At 36.6% G+C, this 12,677-nt stretch overlaps 1 protein-coding gene across 1 annotated transcript in view; it reads right to left on the bottom strand.

Annotated features, from left to right (window-relative positions):
* The window catches only part of LOC124169068 (ubiquitin-conjugating enzyme E2 R2), a 102,914-nt gene that overhangs the window by 38,923 nt on the left and 51,314 nt on the right, over positions 1-12,677 (bottom strand). Inside the window, exon 2 of the mRNA XM_046547541.1 lies at positions 2,063-2,149. Within this exon, the coding sequence (XP_046403497.1) occupies positions 2,063-2,149 (87 nt within the window). The remainder of the gene's footprint in view (positions 1-2,062; positions 2,150-12,677) is intronic.

Raw genomic sequence — 12,677 nt, 5'->3', positions numbered from 1 at the left:
AATATCGAAGAAACATTTTGTGCTTTCCCAGCGTATTATTTGGTGAAACCTCCTAAGGTTTTCCTACGCTTAGTCTGGTCCATTTCTCCCAACCCTTCGATTGACGACTCGGCCGTTTCCTTCAGGGGTCTGGATGCTGTGAGAGTTATAATTCACAAAACGTAGATAAACATTCGTACCGGCGCAAACTATGAATAACATCCATATTGGAGTGAGGAATAACAGTAATTTCATTAATAATTAACCACTGTCGCTGTTTATAAATGGAATTTAAGGTAAAGATTCCATATACGTCACAAGTCACATTTTTGGTGACTGGTTTGACGACTTCAGACTCATCTCACGCCAAAATTTAATTTTGAAATGAAAAATGTATATAATTCCTTGACGCATATTAAATTATGAACTGGAACCTACGTTTACGATGGTTCGTAGAGAGAATTATTTCTCAAGAGCTTCTAATACGGTGAAAGGCTCTTTCTCTCAGTGAAACGACTGCGTTTTTAAATGCAAACGGAGTTTTCACTTTTCATAATGACGCCCAAGATCATTTAATATATCCTGGAGAGCATTTTACTTTTCCCTTAGAAAAGTAACTTTCTTTCTTTAAAAGTCGTACGACTCCCATACATACCTAGCAACCCACATCTCTACGGAAAACACCACTCCTACTCGTAAGCCTACATAATATTTGAGGAAATTATAGGAGAATAAACAGTCTTTCAGGTATTTAAAAAAATACTAATCAAAGATAAAATTCCCAATATTTCGTCACAGAAACCGACTAAAATGAACTACCTACACAAGCATACCGCATTAAATGTAAGAGAAAAAATATTTTATAAAGAATAAGTAGGGGAAAACCCAAAGGAATAATTTAGTTTTTAACTTCTGCGATGTGTAATTTATTTCTAAAGCAAATAGAGGCATAAAATACCAAAGAAAAAGCATACCTAAAAGATAAGATATATTTTTTTTATATGCGGGGATTAGATTGCAGGGAAATATTTTCAATGCACCAGGATGAAGCAAATTTAGTATTTTGAGCAGGATCAATAGTTCAGCATCGAGAACAAATATATTATGCAATAATAAAATACCAAGTTCCCCAATCCAAATGCAACCCTAGAATGAAAATACTCTCGATTAAAGTATTTAAGCAAGTTTTCAAGACATGTACATTGCACAACTCCATGGCTTGCAATGAAAGCTCACACGACCGCAGCTCAAAATAGGTAACGTTAGAAACCTGACAATGCATCCTACTATGCAATACTATGACGCAAAACTTGGGGAGATGGGGATTGAGCAATTTGACTAAAAGTTTTGGATAACTCCAGCATTAACGCATCACTTATGTAACATGATCTCCTCTGGTGCTCGTTCTATCATATGCATCCGAGCATCGTCAACCGAGGGAATGGAATTAAACCACGATGTAGGGAATTGAGCTATAAAGCAGTATAACCTCTGCTACACGTAATATGCTTGAATACCTAAAAGTAGAGAAGCCAATCTTGAGTGTCAGATGGAGTTAATTGATTACTCAGGTAAAATTCAGCACTCTAGGCCTCAGTGGAATCCGAAGGCAAGAGCAGCAGGTTAATCATGGCAAAATACCAGTACTTTGTACCGGTAAAAGGTAATGGATTACGATTACTTAAAAATAGAGAACGGTAGCGACAGATTGTTTTCAACAACAGCATTGTCTTTTTCATTGACAAAACTCTCTATTATTGAAGTGAATAACAAGATCTGGATGAAAGCAACTGCAATGACAAAGATGGAAAAGAAAACAGCTTTTCGAAGAGATAATGAGACAAAATGGGGATATTCAGTAAACAGGTTACGCTGGGGCTCTTAACGGAAGGAAACGTTTACATGCAAAACAAAACGCAAGCAAACACGCAACAAGTAATTTTACAAATAAGCATGATTGATATGATAATGATAAATAAGATGGTACTAAGAATTCAACAAACAAAATCAATTGTATGATGTATTTAGGAGTATCCCCTCCTACGCAAGACACGAACACTCATCAAGTCAAAAGAGTACTTACCTCGTAAACATTTGGATGCCATACTTTAGTTAAAAATCTGATGCTGGGTGGAGAGTAAGGGTAGTCTGGAGGGAATTTCATGTGAGCCTAGAAGAGAAAAAAGAGATTTTATTTACAACTCTTTTAGTGACCATCACACACTATAAAAAAGCTTTAGAACTAATATTCTAATTTCTAACATGAATCGAACGAAAAAGTCTTGCTAAGAACGATTTGACAATACCGAATACGTACGAATGAAAACCCAAGTTTACTTTTTCGGAGTGTTCACTAAAAATGTGTTATAAGCCATATTTAAATTAGGAGATAAACAATGACAGAAAAATATAAATAAAATGTTCATAATAAAGGTATACTTAAAGCTAAACACATCATACTTAAAAAGGAATTATTCATCAAATGAAAACGTAATTCACACTTCGAGGAGACATATCCTTGTTTCAATCGCAACTAAAAAGTCCAAAGAACTCACGATCTTGCCACATAATTTACCGGCTATCTTACTTCGACAACACCATCAGATAACGAAAATCCATATTACCAACGTTAATGCCAGTAGACAACCGATGGAATGCTATCATTGAATAAATGACGATAAGTAATAGGATTAAAAAAACTTTCTCCTTTAACGGGAGTTTTTGGTAAGTTTTGCCAGCATTGATGGGCATACTGCGTTTACAACTTCCACATTACATGGCCATTATATCCTTAGAAAAAATTAATGATCTTAAATTTATTTTTTGCTATAATTATCCTTGTGGTGGTTTTTACAAGTCATCTCACAACCAATGGTGACAACAGAGAAAAACAAAAGGAATTTAATCAAATGTACCTAGCAACTAACTCATTCAGCAATGAAATTGGAAATAAAAAGCTAGTGCTTCTAAGACAGGCAGCCTCTTAAGGCGGTCCGCCATTATGTCTAAGCATCAAAATAAAATAATTTTATACATCATTTTTATTTATTTTAACAGATGGGCTAGACATTTATTTCTCAACAACTTAGAACGATGAATTCGCAATAATAGGGAATGCTCCCAACCAGCTGCACTGAGTGTAACACATTTCTAACTGGCCACGGGAACGGTGGAGAAATTCATATTTATTTACATGGGGGAAAAATAGAAATGTACTAGAAGCCAGACTAAGTCCAGGAGGAATAGCACTACCTGAGCATTCATTAATTTCTACGACCTCAGTGTTCCTTAAGTTTCTATTATGCACAACACGATTATACGTATATATATGTATAAAATGTAGCCTTTAATTCAAACTAATCTCATAATTAACCTATTTTTGCATAACATAATTTAAGTTTCAGATAATTTGATTAAATTTTAAATTAAAAAAAGAATTACCCTTTCAACATAGACTCTGTACGGCCAAATACATTTATAATATTTGCACAACGCTAAAGGGCATAGGTGCTCGTAAAAACTTGACTTTTATTACCACCCATAGCAATGCATTGTACATCTATCTAAGCGACCAAAGCATAAATTCCTATGCACTTCTTCCATCGGCAAATGTCAAGGAAGCGTGTCCGCGCAGTTCAAGCGTAAAATATAAGTCTCCTGGTGCTTAGGAGTCGGGCAAAGAGGCAGCTTTGTTAGCAATCCACCCATGGGTGACCCGTTAGCTGCCAAGGAAACAATCAACAGAGGCAAAACACTCCTAGTCCTAATCCCATTGGTTCGTTCCCAGCCTTTCTTAGTAGTTCTCACTCACAACCGTAACGACAACCTACTTCACTGAACTCCTACAGTTAGAACCCGCAAGCAGACCCGCTCAGTTCTCAACGTTGGAAAATGGGCCAAGACTTTTTGATTTAAATTGTACGATTTCGGAAGTTATTGAGAAATTAACATCGTGGAGATGATGATCTAACTGAGGAGTTTTAGCCAAGAATACACACAAAAAAGCTATACTGTCAGACATAACTGAAATGGTTTCTGGTAAATCTAGCACCTTCATCATACAACTTAAATTGACTTACAACTAAAAATTACACTATCATATTCCGGAATTCATATGATGTTACGTCAACTAAGGCATTGGATTTACTACCATACTATATCGTATAAGATATCAAATATATGCTAACATATTATTTTAACAAACTAAAATAGCATAAATTTGCAACCCGTACTTGCATATTTGTTTTATTTATTCATATTTTACCATGGCTATGATGGAATGCAAGAATTTTTTTATTTTAGTCATTAATTTAAAATCTAAACCAAAATAATTTTCGACCACTCTTAATTTCACATTTCTATGCACATTAAGTTCACAAATTCAATTTCTCTGACCTGTTTTGAATTGGACCCACACATATTCAACTTCAGAAAGCTTCACTACGAAGAACATTGATAAGTCTAACTATAACGACTCTGGGCTGGTCATGAACGGGGTGTACAAGTACCGAAATATAACGAACAGCAACGTAATCCTTGTGTAAGAGAGCAATTGTAAAGAGCAACCAAAAATATCTCCGCATAGTTTCGTCGTTAACAGACTGCTGATAATGATAGAAGGGCGAAGAAAAGCATCAACACTCAAGTGAGAATGACGTAAGCAGCCCTGCAGAATAGAAGTGTGTCATTCAACGAGAAATTAGGAAGGTTCCAACAAAATCTAACTACTTGGGAAGGAGTTTCCCCAATACTTAATTAACAGCAAGTATCGCACTAGTGAAGCCTAAGACAAGGAGCAGGAGAAAGTTTTTTAAAATACAAAGATAAATATATTGCTCGAACAGACAACTCATGACGACCAATAGTGTGCCATAGCAGCGACAAAGGGATCAGATAAACACTGTTGTTACGCCGACCGCTAAAGAAAATCAACAGTTTTCTGATAGGCTCAATTAATGAAAGTGAAATGAATGATAAATTCCCAATATCGAGATTTAAAAAATCATCCGCTAGAGAGCGGGAGAAAGGGATACGTCACGCTTTCATCCGACGTCACGTCCTTTTGATAACGTATCTTTGAAAGGGTCAACACCGCATAGACAGCGATGCGACGTAAGCGGCGAATAAGGCAGTAAGAAAGTCATTCAAATATAAATAAGGAAGGAACTCCGACAAGATTAGATGCCACTGGGGCAAGATATTCTGCGGGAGACTTCCCATATTCTCACATCTACAGCACTGAAGTCACTATTTTATGAAATGAGGAGTAAGGATACTTCATCCCAACATTAGTCCTTAATACTCCACAGATACCTAATTAGAAAATCTGAAATAAAAGAAAAATGCTGTGAAATTTTACCAATTAACAGAGAAAATGATAAAGTTAATAGCGTCCGAAGAAGAATCAGCCAGTTAAGTTTAAGTGCTTTACCCTTTTCATAGCGTATGACGATTCATGCGATTTTTATGCATCAATTTCATTACGTGAAGGAGATAAAATTATCTGTCTCGGCTCGTCTCTCATAACTTGACAGTAAAATATAGACAAAAAATATACGTTCACAGGATTTGAAAGAGAATTTTGAAGATAACATATGATGAGAGACGAAATATTCATAAGAAGTACAGAGAATTAGCCTAATTCGGTAATGGAACCCATCAAGACACGTGCTCACATCAATTCAGCAGTATAAAATATTGAGATATGTCCCGAGGAAACTCATATACTTGGAAAAACTGTCATCAATTGAGAAAATGGACAAAGTTGTTCTCATGGGCATTAAAAAATCATTCCTTTCTATAAAAGATACTAATAAAGCTAAGAATATCTCCAAAAAAAAGGCAAAATGAGAAAATGAAGAAGAATCTACGTCTTTTCTCCGTTAAAGCAATTAGCCAAAAAAGCCTCTGGTGATAACCAGACATTGCTAATATCACGCTTGAGTAACCCAAATTCTTTTTTCGCACTCTGACAAGAAGCAAAAATATCATTTCGAAACTGCATCGCGTCCCTCTCATACTTGCCATGCTAAAGAGGTAAAATAAAATGCCAATGTTTTCCAATAAAACTTTACGGCATTTACTAAATGTTCCCTGGCCCAATTCAGGCCATGATTCTAAAGGTCAGGGAAATATAAAAAAGTAAAGGATATGATTAGGTGATGGGAAGTTCCGGAAGCCAGGGGAAAAGAAGACCATAAGTGCGAGTAAAATATAAATCCTTTCCCCCAGCCAAGAGGATTCGTAATGTCATATCCTTCCATGCGTCCAAAACACCGCGTAACTTTGCGTCCTTCGATCCAACTCGTGTTCCTTAATGACGCGTAAAGAAGTTTTTTTAAGTTCACCAGGCGCAAGAGCAAGATCTTGGAATGCGAAACAAAGGAAAAGGACACACGTAATTGTCAGTTATGACGGCGTGAACAGTTATGAAGAAAAGCAGAGCAGAATACCAACAGTGCTAGCTCGCACTAGTCAGCCATTTCTAATAGAAAGGCGTTGGCTTCACTCCGGAAGCAAAAATCACAATGTGTAAACATTAAGGAAAACAATCCTCGGGAATTTTCGGTGAAAAAGGTCCCATTCCGACAGTAATGGTCTAGCTTGGCTCATGCTAGCTTTCCTATACTCACTATTAGATAGATAATAACAAAGTAACCCAAATTTAATGAAAGTTAAACTGTATCTCATCAGCTTCCACGCAATCACAAACGTTACTGATTAGTCTTATTTCCTACGGTATACAAGACGCCAAAACAAAGGAGGGTCACACACCGAATCAAATGTTTGCCAGTGCAATAAATAGAAAGAATTTGTAAGCCATTATAAAATAAACTTGATCCGCAAGGGATAACATAAATCCAGCAGTAACTCAAGAGATAATATTCTCTTGAGTTACCCATGATTTTATTCTCTTTTCCACGGGATCTAATGTATAAAAAATTCCTTCAATACTTTTGATCTCTTACCTCGGCAAATGAATGTTATGACAGCATAGATACCATCATATTGCAGATTAATTGCATTAATTTGCAATAATGGCAGTAATTTCACTAAATGAGAAATTAAAAGAAAAGAGAATTATGTATATTTATGTATTTAGAAGTAAATTTTACGCCTGAGAATTCCCATTAATCTTTTTTCCAAGCTGCTAGTATGATAGCAAAATGTTCTTTATGTACGTAAATTGAACATCATTTGTTTAGCTACTTTATGTCATTCACGGAGGGAAGATTTTGAGCAGTAGCGGACATGAACAGTAGGAATCTAATTTTCCTAATTCGAATTCCAATTGCAGAGTTGAAGTGGCGATGGTTTACTCATCATGGAGGGTTTATACCTGGGGTTCGTGCGTTATTACTTTCCGAAGTGTGGAATTGAATTTTAAGGCCGCGAAATGAGACCGCAGGAAACTCTTTACGCCAGCACTGTATTGGGAAAATGGATATTAAGCAGCACTCTCGATAATTACCCAACCATTAATTGTAACGAGTCTATAGCGCATTTCTCGACTTCGAGGCTCAAATTAAAAAAAAAATTACAGTAAGATTCCGTTCTGTAATATTTGCCCCCATTCTCACTCCACTGAAAGTTCATTTCAATCGTCAGCCCCGTTTTCTTAGCAGATAACGTGATGAAAGCTCCTACCAAACTTGTAATAGATTTTTCGCAAAAAAATAAGCCCACTCGAATCCAAAATTAACCGTGCAGACGACCCAATTACTTTCAGATGGTGCTTTAAGCGAGGCCGAGCCTCGAATTTTTCACTGCATGCCCTAAATTCTTTTTCCATTTGAAATTCATTGATCTGTTGAGAGAGCTTCATTTCAACGCGGCGCTGAAGATCAATAGCACCTTTAAGGGGATGGAGGATTCGAGCCCGCGAGAAATCACCTCAAGGAACACACGGCACCACTCCAAAACATGAACTGGACTTACTGATGATTGCGAAATTGATGTAATAAATTCTTGCAGGCGATGATTAGTGGAAATTGCTGATGTTCATAATAGAGCACGATTGACTCCACACTTATACTAATATCAACTGACCCGGGTTTTCGTTAGTCTCATAATAAGTGTGGAGTCTACAAATGCGTTTCATCACGAAGATGAAAATGAAGATAAAATTATCCTTTTACTTCACCTGGAATCTAAAAATCAGGCCCGACAAGGCGAAATAATTTAGTGCTAGAATTAAACCACCGAAAAATAAATTAATTCTAAATTGCTCCCTGATTTTACCAGTGAGAATCAGTACGTTAAGCTTTAACGACCATGTATTTAATCCTCCCAAAAGCACTCACACAATTAAGCGTAATAAAAAAATACTGAATTCAAGCACCATACACATGGAACGTTCATAGACTCAATGATTTTATTTCTGATACCCTCACAGAACCACATACACATCAGTAATCTACGATGCAAAAAATTTGTGATAAATAAAATACTTCAAACAATAACATTTTATTGAAGTGAATCAAATGAAGAAGTATAATATTGCAGCCACACAAAAAAATATGGAGTACACAACTAAAAGCTTCTTTATGAAAAGTTAAGTATTTATAAGAGCAAATCGATTGGCATAATTTTTCTCCGCGTGATATAAAATGCAAATTAAAAACCTTGGGTAAGTAATATTTCTAACCCTGCCGCGTGAACGGCGGTGAAATATAAAAGAATTGCCATGAGAAAAAATTCCCCTGGACCGGGAATCGAACCACGGACCTTTGGCTTTCCGGGCCACTGCGCAGACCACTACGCTATGCAGGTTCTTTAATTCCCATGGCAATTATACCGAGGCTCATGGCACTAGGTGTTAGGCCCTCGCGGTCCATCAAGGATGGCAACGCGAGGGAGAAAGGACTTCCAAGAAGCCACAACCGGTTGAGAGCCTCAAACCTGCGCTAATGCCGCGCAAAGCGGTATTTGTAATATTTCTAACCCTGCCGCGTGAACGGCGGTGAAATATACAAGAATTGCCATGAGAAAAAATTCCCCTGGACCGGAACCACGGACCTTTGGACCGAACCACGGACCGGAAAGCCAAAGGTCCGTGGTTCGATTCCCGGTCCAGGGGAATTTCTTGGGTAAGTAGTTCCATATGGAACTACAAGTTAAAAAGGCAAAATAAGATCAATGACCTTTGAAAAGACAAACATAAGGCTCACAATATATTGCTCATATTAACGATATATCGTTTTCTACTCGTGTGCGCTAAGCGTAACCAATTTTTGTCAAAAAGCTTCTTTCATTCAATTTCTCCACTCTCCTGGGAAATGAATAAAAATTCCCACAGGTGAAAGCGTAGTTGGGAAGAGTAGCTCTGATTCTTTACGGCCTAACAATTTCTATCTCATTCTAGTTTTACGTTCGAAGCTTGACATTTCTCGGGAAAAAAGGAAATACACGTTACAGAAGGTAGTAGAGAAATCTGCAATACCTCATTATGTTTACAAATATATGACTAAGTACATGTCTTGTGTGTGGCACGTACACAAACAGGCTCAATTCAATAATTACCAAATACAGACATAAAGCCCATACTTTATTGCCCACGTCAACGATATAACGTTTTCTGCTTAATATTTTATCAGCGTTAATAGTACTCCTTAATGGTAGAGTTGAGGTTAACTATGGCATAAATTAATTTTAATATGCATAGAAAGAATTCCTTCCTCATCATGAACCAAGCCACTCATAATAATCCGGAATATAATTAGATACCTAACGTACTATAGAATTCTCTGAACCAGCAATGATAAAAATATCAGAATCATGAATCAAACAAGAGGTGATTCCGCTATCCAACTAGTGAAATTTTACGTGGATTCGAAGGACTGGGTGGAAAAGGTATGGTAAAGTATCACGAGAGGGGGCACTGAGAGTCATTGGAAAGAGATTCCTTCCCGGTCCAGGTGATTATTTTCTCGTGTTTTTTTTATCGTGAATTTCACGGCCATGATGCGGCAGTTTTAAAAATATCACATTCGTGAGATTTTCTGAATTCTGATCAACATTTTCTCCCGTAGAGCCTCCAACTTTTATATGAGAAATAGCTACAAATTTGGATCACGAGTGTACTCGGTTGAGCACGGCAGATGAATCGAATGTAAACGATGTATAGGCTGGTGACGGGGATCCAGTTGTTCCTGTGCCACACCGACCATTAACAACACGCAAACTACATCAATGGGGTCTCTCCGCTTGGCAGAGAAATGAGTGAAAAAATTTAATTCTTATCGACAATCGTACAAATACGATGACCTAAATAAAAAAATACTCATTCAGTTTCAGACTCTGGAAAAATTACTTGCTTATCATTTTTACTTTTTTTTCCAGTTAAGAACTGAAATTTAGTAACATACGAGGTGGCGTAGCCAGGGGTTACTGGAGAAGAATCGTCTTAGTTATCCTTCAAATTAAAGAATCTAAAATCTCACATTTCGACCAAAATTTAAATCAATGTTACAAATGAAAATAAGAACATTTTGATACATAGGAGTCCCACTAGGACATCACCATAAAGCTGCCAGCAGTAAACTGGAAAGTACTTCTGATTTCAACTTTCACATCGCAATATTTCTATTTTTAAATCGCAAACCGCAAGTAAAGCCACTTAATATTACTATAAACTTACTTAGGTATTACATTATATATATACACACTTATAATTTCCTTTACACTTCCTTTTCAATAACTACAAACTTACAAACAAGTAATTTATGATCACTTCAAGTCTTCAGAATTCATCCAAACTACCATTTATTACATTTTATATTTTAAACCAAAAGGAGAAGATGGGACAACATTATGTGGCATGATGACATGATGAAAACACTCTTAGATGGACGAGTGGCAAGGGACGGCTACGAATTGGTTACATAGGATAAGTTATTAAGGATGTAAAAGAGAAGAATTACGTCGCTATGAAAAGGCTAGCGGATAGTAGAGAGGAATGGAGATCTACGTCAAACAAATCCTAGGATTGTTGACTAATGATGATGATATTCGAATGATGAGGAGTCTAATTTTAAGAATAAACTTCAAATGACAGATAAAAACACGCAAATATTTGCACATGAAATCGACACTTATAAAAACCAATAGCTGACCGCAGTCAAGTGGTGTCATAGTTGGACTTGGACGAGCAAGGAGACAGTTACGCCAGGGAGAGAAGTGCCAACACGGAAGTTCACAGTGATAGATCCTTGGACGTGAATTGACACACCACAGCCTGTCGGCGTATGCATATGCGTAGGAAGCGGCTAATGCTTACAAAACCAATTCACTGCTGGAAGAATTCGTTCCGAGACAATAGGATTTGAATCGTTGCTCTCTCCATAGAATCACGTTAAAACTGCGCAGCAAGTGCGATACATGTATATTGCAATAGGTGACAAAGCGATTCCATAGGGACATAATCTTAGCGTTATCAAAATAATCCGCCCTTCGACACAGAAATGAATAAAAAAATTGAGACGGGACGTCAAGATATAAGATAAACGTAAATGGAAGGCTAATCAAACAAGAATTATAAATAAGAATGTGCAAAGCCGTGATTGAAATAATATCTCTGGTCGAGTGACGACCTACCTGTTACATCCAAATTATTACCTACCTATTACATCCATACAATATTTGATAAAACCATTTATCACCTACAAAGAACTGATGTTTCCACTTTTCACTAAATCAATTATGAAATGATACATTTATTGATTTTCTAAAATCATTTAAAGGCAATCGCGTCGCTGTCTAGAACCACTCCTCGAAGATAGAATTCTATTGATAACACGGAAAGGGATTGCGAACACTACCTTAATTTTTATCATGGATAACTTTGATTAAATGGTTTCACCGAAGACCAGCCTGATCCAAAATAAAAACCACTATCTTCACTTAATACAAACCCCAATTAATAAAAACCTAATAGTTAAGAAATATTGTTCTTCAAACTTTAGCAACTGCAGTATATTGAGGTCCACCATTGACTCTCTCCTTGATACCTTTGAGTTTTAAATCAATGAAAATTATCAAATATGTGCCAATTAAGTTATAGCCGCTATGTTTCCAATTAAGATCTGAAATTGGCGGATTCACACATTAACTTTAAATGCACAAGCTTTCATGGATAAGAGGTTCTTAGCTTCATTATATTTATTAAGAAAATTGGACCAAAATTATGTAGGGAAAAGCAATTACTCGCATCATTAGATTTTATTATCAGTCATTCATAATTTTTTGTTATTGATATTATTTATGATCTATTGATGACGTAGTTATAACTTATTACTAGAATGCTCATACGTGTTGTTTGTATCAACATGCTAGTTCTGATGAATAATACTTTGGCGTGGAATTTGACTATTTAAGCAGGATAAAACTCTAAGTACCTGAAAGCACATTTCAAAACATAGTACTGCGGCAAAATGGCAATGTAACTGTCATGGGCAAACGCAGGGATCAACCACACTCCTATCAGTGACCTTCAATAGTTCTTTACAGTGAACCTCAGCCAAGGATATTGTCTAGACACTTTTACCACCAGCTCGAGCCTGATTAGTTTTCTGTCCTTGAGAAACGCTTCGGGACAAAACAAAGCCACGCAGACACACCTGACGGAAAAGGACAAGGTTTACATTTTACGGTTAGCCCTCATAAGACGCATCATAAATGGATAAATAGTATCTTGACCT

This window comes from Ischnura elegans, chromosome 12, assembly GCF_921293095.1.
Source record: "Ischnura elegans chromosome 12, ioIscEleg1.1, whole genome shotgun sequence".
NCBI classification, from domain to species: Eukaryota; Metazoa; Arthropoda; class Insecta; order Odonata; family Coenagrionidae; genus Ischnura; species Ischnura elegans.
Note: the sequence above shows the minus strand (reverse complement) of the source record. Positions and strands in the feature narration are given on the sequence as shown.